The 24,539-nt window shown below is 48.0% G+C and overlaps 1 protein-coding gene across 1 annotated transcript in view; it reads left to right on the forward strand.

Annotated features, from left to right (window-relative positions):
- The window catches only part of USP43 (ubiquitin specific peptidase 43), a 58,298-nt gene that overhangs the window by 12,003 nt on the left and 21,756 nt on the right, over nt 1-24,539 (forward strand). Inside the window, exons 3-8 of the mRNA XM_036269712.1 lie at nt 6,057-6,160; nt 14,332-14,424; nt 15,849-15,984; nt 18,922-19,057; nt 20,242-20,374; nt 22,523-22,637. Coding sequence (XP_036125605.1) covers nt 6,057-6,160; nt 14,332-14,424; nt 15,849-15,984; nt 18,922-19,057; nt 20,242-20,374; nt 22,523-22,637 — 717 coding nt within the window. The remainder of the gene's footprint in view (nt 1-6,056; nt 6,161-14,331; nt 14,425-15,848; nt 15,985-18,921; nt 19,058-20,241; nt 20,375-22,522; nt 22,638-24,539) is intronic.

Genomic DNA, 24,539 nt, shown 5'->3' on the forward strand with positions numbered 1-24,539 from the left:
GCATGTTACAACTTTAAGAAAGAGAACAATCATATATGTCTCAAAGAAGAAAAATCCTTTTTAAACAACAATATAATACAATTAAAAGCTAAGAGTTTGACGGAGCTCCCAAAGCGGTCCTCATGCCCCGGGCAGCAGGTTGTTGGAGGCATGGGACAAGGGAGAAGATGGTTGTACGTACCCAGTATTCCTCAGATTACATCCTGGAGTGTTAATACAGTATAAGTGACTATTGCCATTTATGGAGAGGTGCTAGGGTTATTATCCTCATTTTATAGATGGGTAACAACAGAGAGGTTGGGTAATTTTCCCAAAGCAACACAGCTAAAGGAGGGCCAAATCAGGATTCAAGTATAGGGGGGGTGGGGGGATTTAGTTTAAAAGCCTGTTTTCTTATTTTATTTATTTATTTAAATTTTTTTCTTTATTGATTTTTAGAGAGAGAGAGAGGAAGGGAGAGAAAGAGAGAGATAGAAACATTGATAAGAGAGAAATCGATTGACTGCCTCCTGCACACCCCCAGACTGGGACTGAGCCCACAACCTGGGCATGTGCCCTGACTGATAATCGAACTGGCGACCTCCTGGTACATGGGTCAACGCTCAACCATTGAGCCACACTGGCCGGCCAGGCCTGTTTTCTTATTTTAAAAAGAACCACGCCAGTCACTTGCAAAACACGTAAATGAAACAAAGCAAAAACAGCACCACAGTAGAACCTGGGACCACACACTCAAAGGTTATAGTGGTTTCCTGGGGTTGTTGGATTATGGGTGAATTTTCTTTTACGTGCATTGTTTTTGTATTTCTCTTTTTAGATCCGTTTAGTTACAATTGACAGAAATTTAACATGATTCAACTCAAGGAAAGGACATTTATTGTCTTTTGTAACTTGCAAGTCAAAAGGTTGGACCAGCCTCAGGTAAGGCTGGATCCAAGTACTCAGATGGTGTGACCAGGTCCTTGGTGCTCTATCTCTTGTCTCTGGCTTCATTCTCCGACTGGCTCTGACCGCATGGTGATAAGAGGGGTCCCTGAAATGCTTAAATGCTCTTCAGAGCTTGGGATTTCTGAAAAAGCCCAGGGAAGATGTGATTGTCCCAGAACGGTTCATATGTCCATTGTAGGGCAGGTGGTCTGTAGAATGAAATATTCTGACTGGGCACACCCGAGTCGTGTGTGTGTGTGTGTGTGTGTGTGTGTGTGTGTGTCTCAAGGGGGCGTAAACTCCACCCAAATTGCATGGCCAAGGAGAACTTTCCTTAGGTTCTGGCTGGGTTACTTCCCCAAAGAAAAGAATGCTGAGCAGATAAACTTGTCCACTACACAGTGTGTTCCATAATCTTAGAGTGAACACATTTTGAAATCAGAATGATGTATTTTTTTTTAAAAAGAAACTGGTTTGTCCCCGGCCCTGGTTGGTTGTGCGGGTGGCAACCACTTGATGGGTCCCTTTCACGTCGATGTTTCTCTCTTCTTTCTCTCTCTCCCTCCCACTCTATCTGAACAAGAAATGGAAAAATGTCCTCGGGTGAGGATTAAAAAAAATAAAGAAAAAAGAAAAAAGAAACTGCTTATTGAATATTTGTTATCTCATTTGATGCTTTTCATGATTTATTTTACTATTGACACACTGCAGACACTCAATAAGCTCTTGAATGGTTGAATAAATTGAGTAGTTTTATTATCATGCTTTAATATTTGTAAGAATCGCTCCTAATTTATAGCTAACAGGATGTAGGTTGAGTTGCCCAGTGTCGTTCACCTTCTACTTTGGAGAAACCGAATTGAATCTGAGTCCTTCTATTTCAAAGCCAGCCTGCTGCATCCTTACCTTATCATGAGTGTCTGTGCTTTCTCAGTTCCCCGCCAGAGGGCGCGAAGGAACCTGCCGTGCCTTTCTGTCGGCCTCTTGTCCAGTTCCCCTTCTCCTGCTCCCTGGCTATGCCTGGAACGCAGGAGGGATCAGTCGCCTTCTCAACTGCCTTTCAGTGTTCCTCTTTGTCCCTTGGTGGCAGGTAAGGCAAGACAACAGAGATGTTACATAACTTGCCCCATGTTACACAGCAAGTAAGTGGGAGAGCAAGGATCTGATCTAGGAAATACAACTCTAGAACAGGGTTTCCTAACCTTAGCACTTTTGATATTCGGGGCCGGGCAGTTCTTGGTTGCGGAGGTTGTCCTGTGCATTGTAGCATCCCTTCACCCAGTAGATGCCGATGGCACCCCTAGTTGTGGTTGACACCCCAAAAATGTCTCTAGACGTTGTCAAATGTCCTCTGGTTGGCAGAAGCACCTCCCCCCCTTTCTGGTGAGAGCCTTTGTTTCAACCAAACCTCTCTTTAAGGTAATTGAGTTTATTTAAGCTGAGAGGACCTGCAGATTATTCTTTTTAACAACTTCAAGACCCATGTAGAAGCAGCCATAATTCCAGTTTCCAATATGCCACACTGTTATATATTCGCCACACTGTTATATATTCTCCATGCTGTAGCTGGAGTGATCTTTCCAGAAAGGAACTGAGATCATGCCACTCTCTGCTTAAACCCCTCTGGTGGCTTCCTGTGGCACTTAGAGCAAAATCCAAACTCCTGTGTGGCTGACAGGGCCCTGCCTGCCTGGGCCTGCCAACCACTCAGCCTGATCCAGGCCCTCTGCCCTTCACTCATTGTCTGGGCCACTCTGGCTCCTTTGTGTTGCTTTAATGGGCCAAGAGTGTGAAGAGTACACTGTGGCTGGGCAAGGACAGGGGAGACTGTTGGCCAGAGAGAGGAGCCTGCCCAGCTCTTAGTTTGATCTGATTGGAACCAGAAAAGATCATTTTCTCTGTTGGGGTCAAAGCCTCCGCTGAAATCTGCCGTCAGAAACTGGGCCGCCGGTGGAGGCCTGGGCACCGGGAGCTTGGAGGGAGGGGCCCGAGCTGCTGGGATGATTTGGCAGGAAACTTCATTGTCCCTTTCCAAGAATGAAAGGTGCTGTCCTCTGCGTGACTCTGAACAGTTGTTCTTTTTGAGGTTATTTCTGCTTCAAAACATATAAAAGCCATGTAGCTAGATTTATTGAAAGGAATAGAAAGCATAAGGACCACTTTCTTCTCTGTAACTGGAATGATTCTCAAATGTTTTCACCTGGCACAAAGGGCCTATTTTTTTTTTTTAACTCTTCCTATTGAGGGCCTCACACGAACAATCCTTTTGGCAGTTTTATCTTAGAGAAAACACCCTTCTTATAGAATTGAGAAGGGGATGAGGTGGGGAGAGGACCAGGAAGCGAACATTCGTTAAGCACCGGCTGTGTGCCGGGCAGGTGCACACGTCATCGTTTTTACTGTAATGATGGCCCCATGAGGTGGATGGCATAAGCCTGTTCCTTGTAGATGTGGGATGAGGCTCAGAGACAGGCTCAGGGCCACTGGGCGACCTGGAGCCAGCCCGGCCTGAGCTCAGGGTCCGAGCTCTGTGAGTGAGTAATCCTTTGCTGCCTCACCCCAGCCTCCCTCAGGATTTTCTCTTTCCACACCCCACCCCTGGGTGACTCGCCCCCTGCCGCTCTCAAGTGCTCCGTTGTCACCTCCACACAGAAGCAGCCCGCGTCATTGTTCCGTGTGCAGCTGACGCGAACAAGAAGGCACTCGGGAAGGCCACGGGGCGGCAGGCGGGACCACACGGAAGGCTGAAGAACCAGGCTTGGAACCGGCCAGAACCACATGGCTCTGGAGTTTGTCTAAGTGGCAGAACTGTTCTAGCCGGGATTCTGCGAGAATCACTGTTTTCAGCCTTTTGATCACTCTGCTGGTGATTCCGGTGCAAGGTGGGGTCATCTCAGCCTAGCTTGGGCCACGTGCCTGTCCTTTGGTAAGGGAGAGCAGGACCCCTCATCAGAGAGCCCTGCCCACCTCCCCACGGGCTGGAGTCAATGCTCCAAAAGGGGTACTACTGCCGAGAAGAGGAGTGAGCCCCGGTCAGCCCCAAACCCAGCCTACATCCAAGTCCTCTGTCCTCTGAGCCCTTGTTTATCTGCTGTCAGTGTCTGTGCCGGGATGTGGCTCACTCTCAGACTCGGACGCCCGTCCCTGACCCACCACTTTGACTGTTGATGGACAGGCATCCTCCAGGCACCAGGTTGGAGGCTGGGGTCGGTCCTACGTATCTGCTCCCTTTTCTCCCTCTGCTCCCCCAGCAGGTGCTCATTTATGAGCTATGCACACAGGTGTCTGAGTCCATCCCTCACCCTTCTTACAGCTCTACTGTAGTTCCCCTTGCCGTGACTGGACCCCGGGGCCTCCCAGTCTGTGTCCTCACTCCAGACATACCCTCCTCCCTCCTGTGCACATCTGTCAGTAAAGCCTCTCTCCGCGCATGTAGCCACCCCTGGGTTCCGAGCCCATCAGACACTCCCCGCTGTGTGTCAGCAGCTGCCCCCGCCTCTTAAACAGTGCTCACTGCGTGCCAGCCACTGTCATCGTGTTTTATATGTATTAACTCTAACTCTCAAGACGTTCTTATCAGATAGGTGTTGTCATTCATTATCCCTTTATTACAGCTGGGAAACCTTGGAGCACAGAGCTTAAGTAAGTTATTTAGCTGGCTCAGAGGGTGAGTAACCCTCCCAGCTAAGGGGCAGTGCAGGGGCTGGAACCCAGACAGTCTGACTCTAGAGGTTAATTTTTAACTCTGGTCCTAAGCCGTTGACGGAACTGTCTTCTTCAGGACATCGAAGACCCCACCCCGTGGGGCTCCAGACTCCCTCCCCAGCCGTTCTGCTTCCCTTTCATATCCTGTATTCTGATCAAATTGGGCTTAATAAAATAGTGGGACAGGTACAAGTGCCCCTCTGAGGATTTATCACTTTTATTTGTCCCACTATTTCATTATGGAAAATTTCAAACATATGGACAACTTGAATTAAGTATACAGTGAACACCTCATACCTACCACCTAGATTCTGTAATTTGTATTTGACTAAAATCGCTTTATCTCATATTTATCCATCTATTCATCCTTCTATTCACTCATTATCCCCTCTTTGTTTTCCTCATTTTATATTTGATGCATTTTAAATTAAACTTCAGACATTGGTATACTTCACCCCAAACCCGTCGTCACGTGTTCCTTTTCCCTGGCTCTTTGAAGATGCCGGCCTTGGAGACGGCAGTGACGTGGCCACAGGCCACGGAATCCCTGTAGCCGCTAGACGTTGGAAGAGGCAAGGCATGTCGGAGGGCGTGCGGCCTTGCCAACGCCTTGGTTGGGGGCCGGTGATGCTGGTTTTGGATGTCCGGCCTTGAGAGCTGTGCGGCACTAGATTTCTGTTGTTTTAAGCCACCAGTTTGTGGTCATTTGCTACAGCGACAACAGGAACATAAGCAAGAGGGATGCAAGCAAGGGTGCGATAGAACTCACTGGAGCAAAGGAGGCTTGTGCGTTAACCGACAGTGCAGAGTGGGTTGTGTGAGCTAGGTGCAGGTCACGGGAAGGCCGGCTCACTGGGAGATGCAGACAGAAAGGTGTAGAGGGAAACTTGGGTGCGGACATGTTTGAAGTCACGGCAGCACACCCCAGTGAGGTGTACCAGAGGCATCTGGGCACACGAGGCCCAGCAGGATGGAGGTAAAGGACAGAGTAGTAAATTCAGGGGCAGTAGTCAAGGCTGGGTGAGTCTGGGTGAGTGTTCACCAAGGTTCATGCTTCACTTCTGCTCTTTCAATTCACTCTCTCTCTGAGGGAATTTGGGGGGTCAAGAGATGGAGGGAGCAAGGGATTATGGTAAAGGCCGCATTGAAGGTCCAGGTTCTGCAGAGTCCAAGCCCAGAAAGGGGTCACGTGGCCCAGTCACGGCGGGGTGAACTAGAGGAGGAGCTGTAAGAAGGATAAGGAGGGATGGACTGACACCCCTCTAGAGCCAGGCTGTCTGGGTTCTAGTCCCTGCACTGCCACTTAGCCGGTGAGTTACTCACCCTCTGAGCCAGCTAAATGACCTGCTTCCAGACCCCATGCCTGGGAGCCGGGAAGTGATGGGAGGTGTGTTAATTTGCTTCCTTTCCTCATTTCTTTGCAGCTTCAGCCTGAAGCCAGTAAAGCCTCTGAGAACCACCTGTCGCCATCGCCTCAGCCTTCTCTAGGTCAAAGCTTTGTGCAAAGCCACTTTCAAGCACAGTACAGGTAAGAATGGGATGTTTCGAGTCACCCAAGAGTTCAGCCACTTATGTGCTGGGCACCAGTCTCCCATGGTCAGGTTCACCCTGAGATTACCAAGCAACAACACCACAAACACCCTTCTCTCCCCCATTATAAATCCCAATTAACCACCCACTCCTGTGGCTTCTGACCTTAAGTATTTCTCCTTTGCCTCCTTGCCGGTGTCTGGGCCTCCCTTCCCCCCCTTGAAGGGGGGGGTGATGCAAGGGCAGTTCTGCAGACTGAGTGTGGAGGCCAGGACCCCCCCAGCAGGCAGTCATTGGACGAGGCCCTTCCTGTTTGTTCTTTAGAGCCAGCGAGCCCAGTTTAACATGTTGTTATGAGTTCAAGATTTCCCAGCACTCTAGAGGATATAAAAAAATATTTATAATTACACAGTCTTTAACTTCAGAAAAGGTCTTGTGCTTTAATATATGATAGTTCAGAGATTCATATAAGGCAGAATATTTTCAAGTAATGCAATGTTGTTGTTTTTTTCGTATAGATATGAAGCCATTATTTTATTCCATCTCAGACTTTTAGAAGCTATTTATTAACTTATTTTTTTACATTTCAATTACAGTTGGCATTCAATATTATTATTATTATTTTTTTTATCCTCATCCAAGGACATTTTTTCATTTTTTGTTCAGATAGTTTGGAAGGGAGAGAGAGGAAGAGAGAGAGAGAAACATTGACGTGAAAGGTACACATCGAGTGGCTGCCACCTGCACGAGCCAACCAGGGCCGGGGACAAACTGCAACCGAGGTACGCGCCCTTAGCAGGAACCGAACCCGGGTCTCTCTGGACCACAGGCCGACGCTCTAACCGCTGAGCCAAACCAGCTAGGGCTCAATATTATTTTATAATAATTTCAGGTGTACAGTATAGTGGATAGACATATATATAATTTACAAAGTGATCCCACCTGGCACCATACACAGTTATTACAATATTATTAACTATATTCCCTATGCTGTACTTTACATACCCATGACTATTTTGTGACTAAAGTTAGTACATCTTAATCCCTTCACCTTTTTTACCCACTCCCCCAAAACCCTCCCATCTGGCAACCATCAGTTTGTTCTCTGAGTCTATGAGTCTGTTTTGTTTGTTCATTTATTTTGTTCTTTTGATTCCACATGTAAGTGAAATCATATGGTGTCTGTCTTATTTCACTTAGCATACGGTATTACAGTCTTTTCATGAAAACACTAGTTGCAGTGAGAGGTCAGAAAGGGGACAAACCCCGGAGGGTTTCTTTGGGGGAGGGTGCCTTTGGATGGCTCTGAGTAGGATTCAACAAGCAAGCAGCGCACTTAGAGGTGGGAACGCGCACAATGACCAGGGTCCAAGTGAACGCCCTGTTAGAACTCCGCTGAGTGACCTGCTCACCATACGTGCATTTTCGGATGTAGTCCTAACAGGAGCCTCCGGAGAGGAGCTGCCAACCTGGGAGGCCGGGCTTTTCGGAGCTCACACCTAGCGAGTGGCCGACCAGGGCTTGACCTTTGATGGCTCTCTGCAGCACACGTCCTTTTGCTGTCTTTGTAATTTTCCCTCCGGTTCTTTCCCGCCTCCCCTTGTCCTAAGTGGCGTGCGGCTGCGGCTTCCGGAAGCTGCCCTCTTGCCCTCTGTTTTGGACACCACGCTGTTTTTAAACTCTTTCTTCTGGGTATTGTAGTAAATCTTTTTCAAAGCTGTGGTTTTCTCTGAGTCTTCTGGACACTCTTTTTCCTTGGCTCTGCTCTGCTTTTCATAGGCCTCCCGTTGGGTTTTTTCTCCTATTTGCTTTAAACCAATGAACAATTATCCCGTCTTCTAGAATTCCCTTACTTATATCCATTAACTCCCATACTTTTGGGGCACTTGCATTCTTTGTGTTTGGGAAGGAGGCGATCAGTTAAAATTGCCCAGAAACTCTCTTGATTCAGGGTTTATGTTCTGCAATAGCCGATCACGTAAACTGGACACAATCACTGCCTTCGAGGAGGCGGCTTGTTTAGGACGAACTGACAGTCTCCGAGACGCGGGGGACAGATGCCAACGTGGTTTCTCCCTGGAGCGGAAAACCCGCAGCCCTGGAGAAGTTCTCTCCGGCCCTGCCCCGCCAGGGAGGGGCGACCACGGGCACTCACTCCTGCCCTCGGTTCTTAGCACATTGGGTAATTAAAATCTCTTCTGAATGAGCCCCAATTTCACGGTTGTGCAGAAGGAGAGGCCACTTCGTTCCTGAGAGGTGTGCACAGGGGAAACCTTGGCTTCACGGCTGCTGACCTTCGTAGCCACGCGCTTCAGGTCCCAAACACAGGCTCGAGACAAAAGTGAGACAGGAAAGGAGGATCAGAGGAGGGGAAAGAAGACACCAAGGAAGGAAAAGGGAGGATAAGGCCTGGACACGAAGAGAGCAGGGGAGGGTCACCAGTAATTGCCACCAGGTGCTGCTCATTGGTGTCCTGGCACAACGTTCACTCATTTCTCTGCTGACTGCGTTCTCTCTGCCCTCTTCCCCTCCTGTCTACGCACACTCTCCCTTTGGTCTTCTGTCGAACATCTGAGTGTTCGGCATTGTGCTGGGTCCAGCGGTTACAGGGAGGAGCATCAGAATTCCTTACCCATGGAAGAGAAATGCTGATTAAATATATCCATTTATTCTCTGGATCATTCATTCATGCCGACTGTGTGCCCGGCTCTCTTCCAGGAGCTTGGACGGAGCTGTGAACAGGCCTCGGCGCCTGGCCTCATGGAGCTCACGTGCAGTGGGGAGGTGTTAGACAGTACACACCTCGGCAGACAGCTCCCCTACTGTGTGCTCTGCTCTCTTCCCGGAGCTGGGACGGAGCTGTGAACAGGCCCCATGGAGCTCACGTGCGGTGGGGAGGTGTTAGACAGTACACACCTCGGCAGGCAGCTCCCCTACTGTGTGTCCGGCTCTCTTCCAGGAGCTGGGACGGAGCTGTGAACAGGCCCCATGGAGCTCACGTGCGGTGAGGAGGTGTTAGACAGTACACACCTCAGCAGGCAGCTCCCCTACTGTGTGCTCTGCTCTCTTCCCGGAGCTGGGACGGAGCTGTGAACAGGCCCCATGGAGCTCACGTGCGGTGGGGAGGTGTTAGACAGTACACATCTCGGCAGACAGCTCCCCTACTGTGTGCCCGGCTCTCTTCCAGGAGCTGGGACGGAGCTGTGAACAGGCCCCATGGAGCTCACGTGCGGTGGGGAGGTGTTAGACAGTACACACCTCGGCAGACAGCTCCCCTACTGTGTGCCCGGCTCTCTTCCAGTAGCTGGGACGGAGCTGTGAACAGGCCCCGGTGCCTGTTCTCATGGAGCTCACGTGCGGTGGGGAGGGTTAGACAAGGTGCACCTCGGCACATAGCTCCCACAGTGAGACGTGAAGTGATAAGGCGGAACTTGGGATGTGGGGGAGGCAGCCAACCTCAGATAAGGTGGTCAGGGAAGGCTTCTTTTCAGAGGGGACATTTGAGCTGAGAACTGAGTGACGGGGTGTCAGCCATTCCAATACTTGGGGACAGGGTATTCCAGGCAGAGGAAATAGCAGAGACAAAGGGCCTGGGGTCAGAATGATCTTGGCAAGTTCCAGACACAGAGAGCTGCCAGGCAGTGAGGACTGGGGTGGCGACGCAGGTGTCCAGTCCAAGTGTGGGGTTTGCTGTCAAGAACACGGGAAGCCACTGCAAAATCTAGAGCAGGGTGTGGTCTAGATATTGATTCAAGAGGTGACACTGGTTGTTAGGGGCATTGAAGGGAGGCCAGACGGGGAGCTGGGGCCGCGGCAGATGGCCTGAATGATGGTGGCTGGGACCCTGCAGGAGGTGGTGGAGATGGAGAGAGTGGGTGGCGGGTGGGGAGGGGACGTGTGGGTGTCGAGTAACAGGACTTGCTGATGGGACTAAGGAAAGGTGAGAACCGAGATGGCTGGGTGTCTGTGTAGGCACGTCTGGGGGGTGCTTTGAAGTACACAGCACAGGTGTGAACGAGGAAGAAACTCCTGTGTCCTTACACTGCTCTTGACTACTGACCACACTTACGTCTGAAACCAGCTGTGGGGGTGTTTTCCCAACACCAAGCAACTCTGCAGTTCTTTGGGGACACCAACTGGGTGTCCTACAACTTAATTCTGACACTGTCTACCTGGCGACAGCATCTGACCCTACAGGTTAAGGGTCAGTGCCCCAGGACTGCCCCACCCGACACCATTTATAAGTCCAGGTTGTCACCTGTGCTTCTGACTCAGGCTATAAATCGGAGGGTCCCACGACCCCTCCTCAGAGTTGATAGTGTTTGAGAGCAATACTCAGAACTCAGGAAAATAATTTACTTACTAGGTTACCGATTTATTATAAAAGGATACAACTCAGGAATAGCCAGATGGCAGGTTTGCCCAGGGCAAGGTGTGTTTGTGTGTGTGGGGGGTGCAGACTTCCATGGCCCCTTGGGGCACCCTCACCTCCCAGCACCTCCACATGTCCACCAACCTGGACACTGTCCAAACCCCTTCTGCTGGGGTCTTCTGGAGGCATCATTATATAGACGTGATGGATTAAAGTTTTGGCCATTAGTGATGGACTCAGAACCTGCCTCCCTTCCTCTCCCCAGGTGGTGGGGGCTGCAAGTTCCATCTAATCACGTGGTTGGTTCCCCTGGCAACCAGCCCCATCCTGTGTTGTTAGGGGCTTTCCAAAAGTCACCTCAGTAATATAACTCAGATGCGCTTGTAAGGGGTTCGTTCTGGACAATGAAAGATGCTCCTTCTCACCTTTGTTCTTGCGGTTATCAGGAAATTGGAAGGGTTTTAGGAGTTCTGTGCCAGGAGCAGGCATGGAGACCAAATATGTGTTTCTTATTAAAGTCACAATATCACAAGTGCCTGACCGGCCCCGCGCAGGGTGGGTCAGGAGGGGATTCCTGAGGGACTGACGTGTGAGCCCATCAGACACTAAGGACTCCTACTGCCCTTTGGGTAGATTACTGTAGGATGATGAGTAAGAAGCTAAGTGTTCATGCCAAAAAGTGTACTGATCACTGCTGAAAATACTTGCTTTGTGCCTGATAATTTATAGCAAAAAAAAAAAAAAAAAAATCACAGCGAGGGATGTCCATCAGGTGGGGGCTTTGCAGGTCTGAGCAGCGGGTTCCTGTAGCGTCAATGGGGGCCCGCTCGGCGCTGGCACCCCTGAGTGGAGGTGCCTGCTTGGCCAGTCTCGGCCTCTCTCCCTGCTTGGAAGGGCTTGCCTGGGGTGGGAAGTTGCCCTGGTGTCAGCCTTTTTTATAAAATTGAGAGCTGGAAAAGGTGTTATGAGTTAATTGAGAGACTCCTATTCACTGAGGTTCTCCCTTCTCCACCGCGTGCCCCCTTTTAGGGGGCTTAGGCTGGTGGACAGAAGGAGGAAGAATATTTGGGTGCTGGAGATATGGACTAGGAGGAACCATCATCAGCCATTTGTATATGGTGATGACCACAGACTAAAACATCTACTAGTTTAATAACCCAGGATGGTTGCTCTGTTGGAGTTTTGGCTGGAAGAGGGACTGTGTGTGTGTGTGTGTGTGTGTGTGTCTCTCTCTCTCTCTCTTCATGTGCTTCTTAGCTTTACTCGCAGACAGTCTAGTCCGGTTCCCCTCTTAGGCAGCATCCCTTTTAGGCAGAACAGACCTTGGAGAGGCGGCACCTGATTACGTGTTGTCATGGTTATCCTGGTGGTGTAGACACCAGTTCCAATGGCCGGTGAGCAGGTGCAGCTGGCCTCGTGTGCCGTGTGCCGTGTGCCTTTGGCAGCCGAGAGGCCAGAGCCAGGAGCCGTGTGGTGTAAAAGCTGGGGGTCGTTGCCGGCGTCTGTAACGGGGGGAAGCGAAGAGCCCCGCGGAGGCCGGTGGCAGCTGACCAGCTGGCTTTGTAACACGCTGTGGGACAGGAGAATGAGCACCTCGGGGAGATGGGTGAGTGGACGCCCAAGGGCAGGGGGTGATTTTCTGCCCCTTCCCCTGAGTGCGGTTCGGGAAACATTAGGACAGGAGCTGAGCCTGGTAACTTCTGGGGTTTTCTGTAAATGTGACACTGCCCTCTCTCCCTGATCTGTTGGCCCCACTCTGTTTTATTTCTCGCACCTGCTTTGAGAAGCAGGTGTATTTCACATGCTTTCTGTGGTGTGTTGTGCAAGCACTATGTTTTCTTCACCCTTTAAAGATAAAACTAGACCCTGGGATGTTTTTTCCAATCTGCACATCTCTTGCTTCCTGGCAGAGGTTGGTGGCTTGGTATAAAGCCTATCTCTTGAGCCAGTTTAATATGACGCAGTGCAACAAGCAAAACGCAGCCTAGCTTAGTTTTAGTTGGTTAAAAAAAAAAAAAGAAAGTCAAAGAAAAATATTTCTTTTCATTTGTTCACGTACATGTGAAACAGGGATATGAAAAATTTCCAACAACAGAAATACATTCTTCAGGCCTCTGTTGTGGTTGGGTACATGAAGGGTGAAGGTGGAAGAACTGGGAGGGAAACGGGGGGCCGAGGAGACCCCACAATGCCAGGTGCCCCTGACGGCAGGAGCTTGATGTCTACAGTTTTTTTGACCAAACCATTACCGTGGTTTTCTGGAAGAGCGGTTTATCAGAGGCAGTGAGCGTGAGAGTGGTAACTATTTGGGTCTCTCTTCTAAGTCATGGGTGGCCTTCTGTTAACTTGTATTCCGGAGCCGGAGAGCGACTTGCTATGCACGGCTCTCTTGGGTCGCCTGGGCAGCACTCGGAAAACCTCAGGGTTTCTTGCCTGTCCCCGCTTTCTTTCTATTTTGTTTGCTCAACAGAAAACCCGTCAAGCAGGGCGGGGCTTCGCACAGACAGCCAGGAACCCTGGTTTTATGCATTCATTGAGGCTCACCCACCGGCTGTCCGTGGTGAGAGCAGACTCTAAGGCTGTTGGTGCCGCACTCTCTTATACTAAAGACTCTGCAGGAATGATGATGAGCACGGACTCTGGAACCTGAGCCAAGCTCTGCCCCTTTCGAGCTGTGTGTCCCTGGGCAAGTGACTTAGCCACTCTGTGCTTCTGTTTTCTCCTTTGTAAGTGGGGATAATCCTGGATTTTATGGGTAGTACACGGGTTCAGATATGCACAATGCCCAGTTCTTAGTAAATGCTGTTTCATTATCAACTGTTACTATTCACTGAGATTTTCCGAACTTTGTTTCTTCATCTGCACAATGAGGAGGGTGGACTGACTGCATCAGGGGCTCTCTTCCCTGGCCGAACACTAGTGTTGCCTGGGGAGGATTTTATATTCTGAAGCCTGTGCGTCTCCCTGCTTTCCTTGACGCAGCATCTCTAGGAGTAGGTCCTGGACATTTGAGAGAAAAGCTTCCCATGTGAGTCTGAGGGGTAGTGAGACTGAGAACCAAGGGGAAAGGCGGTCCTGGCCTCCCCGCTTGAAAGGTGGTACCCTAAGTTTCTGCTTGGAAGGGTACTCGCTCCTTCCCCATACTCAGTGCACAAATGCAGTGCGATTAAACTTCTTCCCTTTAAAAAAATTGAGGTGGAAGTCATAGAACACAAAGTTAATACTTTTAAAGGGTATAATTCAGTGGCAATGATGTTCACACTGTTGTGCAACCACAACCTCTTTCTACTTCAAACGTTTTCATTACTCCAAAGAAAACCTGGTACCCAGTAAGCGGTCACTCCCCATCCTCCATCCTCCATCCTCCATCTTCCCAGCACCTGGCAACCACCAATTTGCTTTTTGTCCCTGTGGCTTGACTCATTCTGGATATTTCCTGTAAATGAAATCATAAAATATGTGGCCTTTTGTGCTTGACTTCTTTCACTTAGCATAATGGACTACGTTTCAGTCTCCGCATAGCAGGTGTTGGAGTTCATGCCTGGATAGTAGTCCATTGTGTGGGCATACTCCATTTTTTTCACATGCTATCTGGGTTGTTTTCAGCCTTTGACAATTGTGAAGAATGCTGCTATGAGCATTTGGGTACAAGGATTTGTTTGAATACCTATTTTCAGTTCTTCTGGGTATTTACCTAAGAGTGGAATGGCAATGGTAATTCTGTATTTAACCTCCCAAGCAACCACTAAACTGTTTAAGTGTGATTCAACTTTCATCTCTCTCTTTTGCCCTCACAGATCTTCCTTGACTTGTCCTCACTGCCTGAGACAGAGCAACACCTTCGATCCTTTCCTGTGTGTGTCTCTGCCCATCCCCTTGCGCCAGACCAGGTATGTGCGCGACGTGCCCAGGGACCCTGACTTCCTTCCTCCTCCCTGGGAGCCTTCTGGCCTTGTATGTGCAGTTGTCTCTTCTTTTGCTTCGCAGTCAGTGTTTCTCTAGAAACCAGCCGTATAGCTGGGGGACATTCAGTTATCGAAGGTGACAAAGTGAAACCTTACTGTGTCCCTTTTTCAGCCGAAGAAGGAATTATACACAGTGCTGCTGTTTGTCGGCACCAAGCTTATGTCTTTGGCCCATCGGGAGCCGGCACGGGCCAATGGGTACCACTCGGTCAGATGGGAAAATCGGTCACCACCTGCTTTCCCGTGCTTCATTTCCACTCCTTTCTCCTTTTTGTGAAGGTATCGAAAAAGGTTTACCTAAGGAGCAAAGAAAAAGGAAAAGGGTGATTGGAGGAGAAGAGAGAAAATGAAAGAGGAGTTGGGGTTGGGTGAGAGCCTGGTGGGGTCCAGCTTCGTGAAAGGAGACGCGCATGGTGCAGGCTTCCCAGCAGCCCGCGGCCGCACGGTGACCGTAGGCCTCTGGCCAAGGTCAGCGCCGAGGGCGTTCAGCTCCCGGAGGGGGTGCCTTCACTGGCACCGAGACAGTGGCATTTCTTCCTGTGTCCCCACCTCTGTAAATACCATTTCTCTCCTTTCTGTTGACATCCCCATCCTCGGGTGCAGCCGAGGGCACGGCGGCCTCGTAAAGCCTTTCCGGCATGTTGGTCCCCTGCTCCGAATTCCTGGGCTGCTAATAGTTGGTGCTGCAAACAGACACAGGCTTACCCTGTCTCCAGTGACACCGTCAGGTGATGTCTGCTGGTGGGTGTGAGTTAAGATTCCTGGCTTGACGCAGCATAGCACATGGGTTAGGACCACTGCCTCCGGGGCCAGACTCCTGGGTTCGAATCCCAGCCCTAGTCATTAGCTGTGTGCACTGGGTGATTACTGCAGTGCAGAGCAGGACACACGGGAGCCGGAGGAGTGGGGCCTGGTGTGCTGGTGCGGATGGTAGGACGTGGGGCCAGCGAAGCGCCCTGTCACCACCAGGGGAGGATTTCAGTAAGGAAAGGAGGGCAGCATCCGTCGTGTTGACTCACACTGAAGAAGAAGCTTGACCTCTTCTCAAACCAACTTCAAAGCTTGTTTTGGGTTAAGACGATCAATTTATCAGACAGAACCTTGAGCTCATAGATCTGTATTGTGACTATTAATCAGATACCTTTTATTTTTAACTTGCTGGAAAAGTCCCCAGCTGATACCTTCGGAGAATTGGCTCTCCGGCGCCACCTAGTGACGGTGTACCTGAAATGCAGTGGCCCGACCTGGAAGCCGAGATGAGCCCAAGCCTGAATGTGACCAAGTGTCAATGATGTTGGTGACAGTTCATGTCAGTCCTTTGAGGATGTGGGCTCTTTCCTATTTTTCAGGTTCTTGAGCATCACCGTGGTCTTCCCCTCGAAGAGCCAGCGGTTCCTGCGGGTTGGCCTGGCCGTGCCCATCCTCAGCACGGTGGCAGCCCTGAGGAAGATGGTGGCAGAGGAAGGCAGTGTCCCTGTGGACGAGGTGCGATGGAATTGCCTGGGGCCTGCGCGCTGGTGGATGAAATGCTAACTGAGCCAGCTGTCTAGGTGGTTTAGGCTAATTTCTCGTTCCCAGGTGACTCCGGGGTGATTCATGCGTTTCCGTCTGATTAGTGGTTCCTGGTGTCTGGTGGCTAGGTCTTGCCCTCTCCAGGCAATTATGTGGAATAACCAGAAAAGGGCACTATCTTTATGTCCAAGATGGTGACGGTTGTAATTACAGTAATTCCACAATGACTGTCCCTCAGTGGTGCTTACAGAGTGCTGGGCACTACTCTCTGGACGTGATAGTCATAGCCATTCACATCTCTGGGAGTAGAGACTACGGTTGTCCTCATTTACCAGTGAGCGAAGAAGAGTCCTTGAGAGGCTGAGTGACTTACCCTCGGTCACACGGCTGAGCCAGGAGCTGAACACAGCTGGTTTGACTTCACAGCCTCAGTCACCATATTTTCAGTCCCGAGAATATAAGCCAGGGTACTGAAGGGACAATAAATATGAGGGAACTGAGGGTATGTAACACCAGAGGAGAGATTTGGGGCAAAGTGGTATTGGCTATGCTCTACTTTTTATAAAGGAGTCTTGGGAGCCCGGCTGGTGTGGCTCAGTGGTTGTGCGTCGACCCATGCAACAAGAGGTCACCGGTTCGATTCCTGGTCAGGGCACATGCCCAGGTTGTGGGCCAAATCCCCATTGGGGGCATGCAGGAGGCGGCCAATCGATGTTCTCTCTCACTGATGTTTCTATCTCTTTCTCCCTCTCCCTCCCACTCTCTCTAAAATCAAATTAAAAAAAATAAATAAAAGAGTCTTGGGAAAGAGATTGGATTTTGTGACTTGGAGAACAGAACTCATAATGCGCCACGCCCCACCCTACCCCACCCCACCGTGAAAGGACAGCGTAGAGGTGATGGTGGTGAGAACCACTGTGTCATGAAAGGAAGGGCTCAGAATGGGATTCTAATTGCAATTCAGTCACTTTCTAGTTTCCTGACCCTGGACAAACTAATTGGTCCTGTTTCTTTTATTGTAAAATGCTTCCCTGATGATCTCATGGGATTTTTTTCAAATTGAAAAATACTTTTAACCTTTTTGTTAAGGGATAACACACATACAATAACGTGTACATGTTTTAAGGTTAAATTTTGTTGAACTTTTTAATGCATATACATCCATGTAAACCACCATGATTACGGGGCCTTGCCATCGTCCCGGGGGTTTCTTCCTGCCCCCAACCAGCCGATCCCTCTGACCTCTAGGACCATTCTATGAGGACCTCAAGTGGGTAAAAATGTGTGTATCTTGCTTTGTAAACTCAAAGTGCTTTATGGGGATCTACTGAAAGAGAGAGAGAGAAAGGCAGTAGGTGAGTCTTGGGAAAAAAAATGTCAGTAATATAAGTTCAAAATATTGTAGATGGATAATCCCTCCTCACTGTCCTTCCTGGTTGTAGTAGTAGTAGTAGTGGTATAGTTGTTATTACAGGTTCATAGAGTCAGTGCATGTTTACATTTACTAATGTTTACCTTTTTGGGGGTTCATAATTTCTCCTTAAAACTCAAGTTTTCTTTCTGGGTTCAGTTTTTTGTTTTGTTTTTATCTTTTAACCCTGAAATGTATATTTCACAAGAGAATTTTCAGCCAGTGTGCCTTGAATGGTTTGTGCTGGGATGTCGATTCCTTTAGCCCTTGAGGCAACAGAGTGAGGTCTGGGGCAGCCAGGGCCCTCAAGACAGTGACCCATCTTGTCCTCTGCGAAACCAGCTGCTTCTGCTTACCTCAGTGTTCCATAACAGTATTTTTTACATATATCATAATGTGAAAAAATTTGGCAGTTCTCTTTAGAATTTCTTTCAGTGGAGATAAGTTATTGGTAAACACTCTCACTTTTTGTTTATCTGAAAAAGATTTTATGCTCATCTTGCATGATACTTTAGCTGGGTATTAAACTTTAGATTTTCAACTTTCTTCCCCCCACCTTTCCCTAGGGCAGTTTGATATTCTGTTGTTGCAATTGAGATGTCTGTGTTCAATCTAATTGTTATACCTACTGTGTTTTAGTACTAAAAATAAGTAGTATTTCTCACTAGCTAGAAGGAACGAAAGGGTAAAAGAGAGGTTTAAGCCTATCAGTCATTTATATTATTATTATCATTATTATTATTTTTACTCCTCACCAGAGGATATTTTTCTATTTGTTTTCAGATAGAGTGGGAGAGAGGGACAGAGAGAGAAATATCGACGTAGGAGGGACACATCAACTCCCACATGACCCTGACCAGGGCTGGAGATGAATAGCAATCAATGTTCGTGCCCTTGACTTGAATTGAACCCGTGACTCATTGATCCATTTGCTGATGCTCCACCCGCTGAGCCAAACTGGCCAGGGCTATTATTTTTGATTTTTTAAATTGACTTTAGAGAGAGGAAGGGAGAGTGAGAGAGAGAAACATCAATGTGAGAGCAAAACATCAATTGGCTGCCGTCTGCATATCCCTCACCTGGGCATTGAGCTGGCAACCCGGGCATGTGCCCTGACTGGAAATAGAACCAGCAACCTTTTGGTGCACAGGACAATGCCCAACCAACTGAGCCACACTGGCCCGGGCATATTTTATTATTTTAAAGTTTTATAATGTTCAATTACAGTTGACATTCAATATTATATTAGTTTCAGTTGTACAGCATAGTGGTTAGACATTTATATAACTCATGAGGTGATCCCCATAAGTCCAGTACCCATTTGACATCATACATAGTTACTGCAATATTATTGGCTGTATTCCCTATGTTGTACTTTACATCCTCATGACTATTTTGTAACTGCCAATTTGTACTTCTTATTCCCTTTGCTTTCAGATTTCTTATTTGTTAAGTTCCCTTTGAGAAATCAAGATGGAAAATGATCCTTCTCATTCCAGGTGATCTTGGTTGAACTGAGCCCCAGTGGACTCCAGCGGTCTTTCTTTGATGAAGAGGACCTGAACTCCATTGCAGAGGGAGATAACGTGTATGCCTTCCAAGCCCCTCCACCGCCTGGCCAGGAGATACTCACAGGTACAATAGTGCTTGAATACAATAGTGTTTGCGAGAGGACTCATTCGGTACTAAGACATAAGACGTTTAATTTTAGTACTTGGAACTATCATGCTTATTGTCTCTGATATTTGTTGGACATTGGGTTGATGATTTAAAAATATTCAACTAATACAGGGGTTTTCAAGACCTTGGTGAGTATCAGAGTCACCCGTTTAAGAAGATTTTTGAGCCCTACCCTCAGTCTCTGATTCAGTAGGCCAGGGGCGGGGCCTGAGAATTTGCACATGTAGCAAGTTGCCAGGCGAAGTTGATGCTGCGGGTCCTGAGACCACTCTTTGAAGGCGCTAATCGGAGCAGGTGCTGGGTGATCTTTGTGTTCCAACTCCTCTGGCTCACAGTCTCTGCTTAAAGTGATTTTTTTACTAACTGGAGCGGTAGATGGCCAAAGAGGTTATTAAATGACTTTTTGTTAACAGTCCACTTCCCGATGCTTGCGTTTCCTAAACTTTAGATTGGCTAAGAAGGCCAATTTCCGGCAGTCTTCACCGGCCCAATCAGCCAGTCAAGGAGGCCCATCCAGAGGCCCCCGAGCCAGAGTTACTGTCTGCCCCAGATAAAGCCTCAGCCAGCCTAGGTGACAGTCTGTGGGGACCAGGGAGACTCTGGGCAAGGAATCCGGAACGAGACATGAACTGGCCCTGTGTACGCTGTAACTCAGTGAAACAAGCCCTCATTTCAAATTCAGTCACAGGTGACACATCTGTGCCTAGAAAGTCAGATTTTCAGAACTGATTGGAAACTGAGGAAAGTCCAATTCCCCTACTTCCTCAAGGGTAAAGATTCTTACCTTCTTTGTGTGCTTATGTTGGCTTTCTAACAGAGTGGATATTTGTCCACACATCCAAAATAATTTTGGAGTACTTTTCAGATTGGCTTTGAAAAATTTTAATTAAACTCTTTGCCCTTATTTTTAAACTATTGGCTGAACAGAACACAAATCCCCTACCATTAATACGATCTACGTGTGCCAGGTGCCAGACGGCACAAGTGCCGTGAACCTTGTATCTCTTCCCCTAGAGCACTCTGGTGCCCCCCAACAGTGGTTAAGAGATGCTCAAAGAAAAAGAGGGCCTAGAGAAGCCAGGGTTTTGACCCAGCAAAGCAGCTCCTTGAAGAATACACATGTAGTTCTCTCTCTTCAGCTCATCCATCTGGTCTGTCCGTGTCCCCTCGCGCGGCAGCCTGTGAGGGTCAGCGGTCCCTGCCCGCCCACCAGGAGAACAAGGTGCTAATCCTCTTCTGTAACTTGGTGGGGTCAGGGCAGCAGGCTAGCAGGTATGTTGAATTTCATCTTCTTTTTACACGATGTCTGGGATGTATAAACATGCACTTGGAATTCTGTCTAGAATAATTCTCATGTGATCAAATTAAGCATCCATTCTCAAGGTTGATCAACGAGGAGTAGAGAATAGAGTACTTTCTAGTCTAAAGGTCAGAAATAACTGCCTTCAGCAGATGGCAAACATTGTCCTTAACAGCTAAACACGGAAAGGTTTCTTTGACTAAGTTCAGGAACCGTTATGATTGCTCTCACCACTGTTATTTTATCCTGTGTTCCGAGGCCTGGGCAGTGCAGAAAGACAAGTAAACTGGCTGTAAGAAAAGAGGTACAGCTCCCACTATTTGCAGATGCTGTCATTGCCTGTCCAGAGAACCAAGACGTTGGAAGTGATTGAAACTAGCAAAACCGTTCAGCAAAGTGACTGCTTATGTAACCAATACACAAAAGCAGATAGTTTGCTTTCATAGTCCAAATAAAATGTTTAAAATGCCCAGTCAAAATTTTTAGATTGAGAAAATGTTTGTAAAATTTATCTGCAATAATAAACTTGTAAAAATAGTCAGAAAATATTGGGGGAGGGGGGAAAGAGGAGGAAAAGGGATTGTTCTATTAAAACAGAATGGAATGTTGTTAGTTATTCAAATATTGTGATATAGGCAGAAGAATAGATACTTAAATCAATGGAACAAAACAGGCCAAAGTATATTTAAGTATTATATGATAGAAATGGTATATTTCATATTACTAGATAGTGAACACATTTTTCAGTATATAATGCTGGCTTAATTGATTGCTTTTAATATTTTATATAATCAGTTTTTTACTTCCACCATAAATTCACATGTGTAAATTCCAGATTGATTAGAGAGGTGATTATAGTAAAGGAAACTATAAAATAACTCGAAGAGAATCTGGGTGCATATTTATATCTTTGGATGATGGCTATTTTAACACTTAAGTCGGGGGCTATAAAGGAACAGGATAATGTTTACAATTTTGAACTAAAAGCGAGTTTGAAAGGCAAAGCACAAAGAGGAAAAATATTGATGTCATGTGACAGATAAAGGATTCATTACATGAAACCTAGCTCTTGAGTGAGAGAAATACTCTTAGTAAAATAAGCCTCAGGAATTACCATTAGTTCACAGAAGAAATACAAACTTGGGTTAAAATGTTCCGCTTCATATGCTGGTAGAAGAAATTCTGGTTGCAATAGCAAGATGCTGCCCTTCATCTTTGAGCCTGTGAAAGAATTTTTAAAAATTGCTAATATTCACTCTGGCAAGGGAACGGGCCGTGCCTCACTGCTCCGTCGGTGCGGCTGTTCTGGAGAGTAGCTGGGGAATAAACAGCTTGTGGCCTTGCGTTTCTACTTCTGGAGCTTCATCCCAAGGAAACAATTCGTCATGTGCACCCAAAGGTGTATGCATAAGATATACATAGTTGCTGTTATAAGCAAGCGTTGTTTCAATAAAACTTGGGGAGCAACCTGAATGCCTAACAGCAGAGGATAAGGAAAACAAACTGCTCTGTCCGCACAGCAGAGGGTGTCTCTGTGCTTGCCTGTCCGGACACACCACCTCAGACGGGTGCTGTTTTAGCAAAGTTTATACTACGGGTTCACATTCTTAACCCACTGGATCGTCACACAACCTTGTGTGGTGCGGCCCCAGGACAGTCAGTGGTCAGTGATGTGTCCAGAGCTCCCCATGGCCGAGCTAGAGCTGATGGCGGTCTCTGCATCAGGAGCCCACGGCTGTGTTTCATCAGCGTGGGGTGTGGAAACCCTTCCCAGTACGAGAGTGTTCCTGGTGCACGAAGCCAGCAGTGCCACCTGGCCGGGCTCCCCGGGTTCATCTCGGCCTGGCTTTCCTCTGGCTGCACGGTTCTCTCACTCGGCGCTGTTCTGGGGAAGGGAGTCCCCAGCGGCTGACCGTTTGGAGCCGCCTGCTGACCTTGCAGGGTCTCCTGGGCCCTTGTTCCCACCTCGGCGCCTCCATGTGCAGCAAGGCTCTCTGTGCACTGTGCTCGGGGTTCCCGCCTACCGTGGGGGGGCTGTCCGTGGGGCACAGACTCACAGCTGTGAGTACTGTTGGCTTTTCCTTTGCTGAGATAATAACCTGACGTCCTTGGAGTTTCAGGTTTGGGCCACCATTCCTGATCAGGGAAGACAGAGCCATTTCCTGGGTCCAGCTCCAGCAGTGCATTCTCAGCAAGGTCCGCTGTCTCATGAAAGGCGAGGCCCCGGAACAGCAGGTCAGAGCGTGTGGGTGTGTGTGCGTGAGCGTGAGTGTGAGCGTGTGTGTCAGGGCGTGGGGGCGGGGTGGTAAACTAGAAGTAGCTCAGAAGAGATAAGAATTTGTTATGAATGAGTATTCACAATGTTGTATAAAACAATTTTGATTTATGTGCGAGGAAATAACCAATTTCTGACCTGCAGCGCCGCACTCTTTGTGCCTTACAAAGTGCCTTCCAGGGACAGCTTTTTCTCTCGTTAGCTCTTGCAAAACACCGTTGGAATAAAGAGAGGGATTTACATTCTTCTTCTCTCTTTTGTGTATTTATATGGCTTACCACAGTTTCTCTGGAGGACACCTTATGGTAATAAATTGTAACTTTGATGTTTGGGTAAAAAATTTCAAGGGACTTCGGGTATAATTTCTGTGGAAAGTTAAAATGGATGTTTCTGTCCAAATATGAAAGCCTAGATATTAAAATAACTTTCCCCAGTTCTTGAAAAACTGAGAAACTCCAGGAAAAACACCTTTTTGCCTTGCTCATTTATTCTCAGGTTGGCAGTTTTCAATAAAAACAACCTATTCCCAAACCATTTCCTGTAGTCGCTGTAGTATCAGAAACCATTCTGACGTCTGCCTGGCACAGATGGTGACATTTTTAGGGACAGGTCAGTAACTTTGGGATTTTGTTTTCCCTAGCTATCCTCTTCGTAAGAACTTTTCATTTGGGGAATGTACCAAACTTCAGGGGTAATAATTTTTTTTAATCCTCATCCAAGAATATGTTTCTATTTATCTTCAGATAGAGTGAGGGGGAGGGAGAGAGGGAAGAAGGGAAGAGAGAGAGAGAGCAAGAGGAGAGGGAGAGCGAAACATTGATGTGTGAGAGAGACACATTGATGTGTTGCCTCTCGCACAACCCCGACCAGGGCTAGAGACCAAACCATAACCAAGGTACGTACCCTTGACCAGAATTGAACCTGCGACTCTTTGGTCCACGGGCCGATGCTCAAACCACTGAGCCAAACTGGTCAGGGCCAGGAGTAATTCTTTATAATTCATGTTCCTCTGTGCTCAGGGAAAACTGTACACTTAATTTAGATTTATACCAAATATCACTTTGTTAAAGACCTTCCCTGCATTTGTAGCCATCATTAGCTCTAAGCGATTTTGCTCTGTTCTGTCCAGCAGATCTGTCCAGAGCCCAAATTGGAAACATGAACTACTCTCTAAGTAGGTCATAGGATCTAGGAATAGCTTTAGCTCCCCCCAACCCCTGTGCCCCTGGTTCTTGAAAGTGGCTGAAACTACTTTCATGTGAACATTGAACCCAGCTGGCCGGTTCTCCGCCTGGACACATGTGTCCCTTTGCCTTGGCACCCCTGCAGTCCCTTTGACTTTAGAAACCAATTCAGCAAACAGTGGGGCCAGCAAAATTCCAATACAGGTGACCCTCCAACTCAGCTGTGGACGCTTTTCCACAGTCACTGGTAAGTGTGTGCTTGGACACGATTCTCTGTAGGGATAGTGTATTCTAAATGGTGTGGGCTTCCCAGGCTGGCCCACCTGTTTTGCTCGTACTGCTTTTAGTAATATATTCAACGCTGGCTCGATGTGGTAGTCATTTGAAAAGGATACATTCAGAATTCACACTATTGCACTGAAGAGATTAAAAATAGTGAACACATATCGGAGGTTCTAAAATGAATTTCTGCAGCCAAGAATAGAGGACAGGAAAGTGTCTCTTACAAAAATGACCCATTTGCTGGACAGGCTTAATTTGCATGAATTATTAAAGAAAGAGGTTTATCATTGCTGAGACATTTTTGTGGTGACCTTGTGAACTTTCCTTGCATGCTGGCTGGGTAAGCTGCCTCCGGGCAGTGCAGCGACCCTGATTATGCTATATTGCCATCCAACC

The sequence above is a fragment of the Molossus molossus genome, unplaced genomic scaffold (assembly GCF_014108415.1).
Source record: "Molossus molossus isolate mMolMol1 unplaced genomic scaffold, mMolMol1.p scaffold_m16_p_19, whole genome shotgun sequence".
In the NCBI taxonomy this organism is placed as follows: domain Eukaryota; kingdom Metazoa; phylum Chordata; class Mammalia; order Chiroptera; family Molossidae; genus Molossus; species Molossus molossus.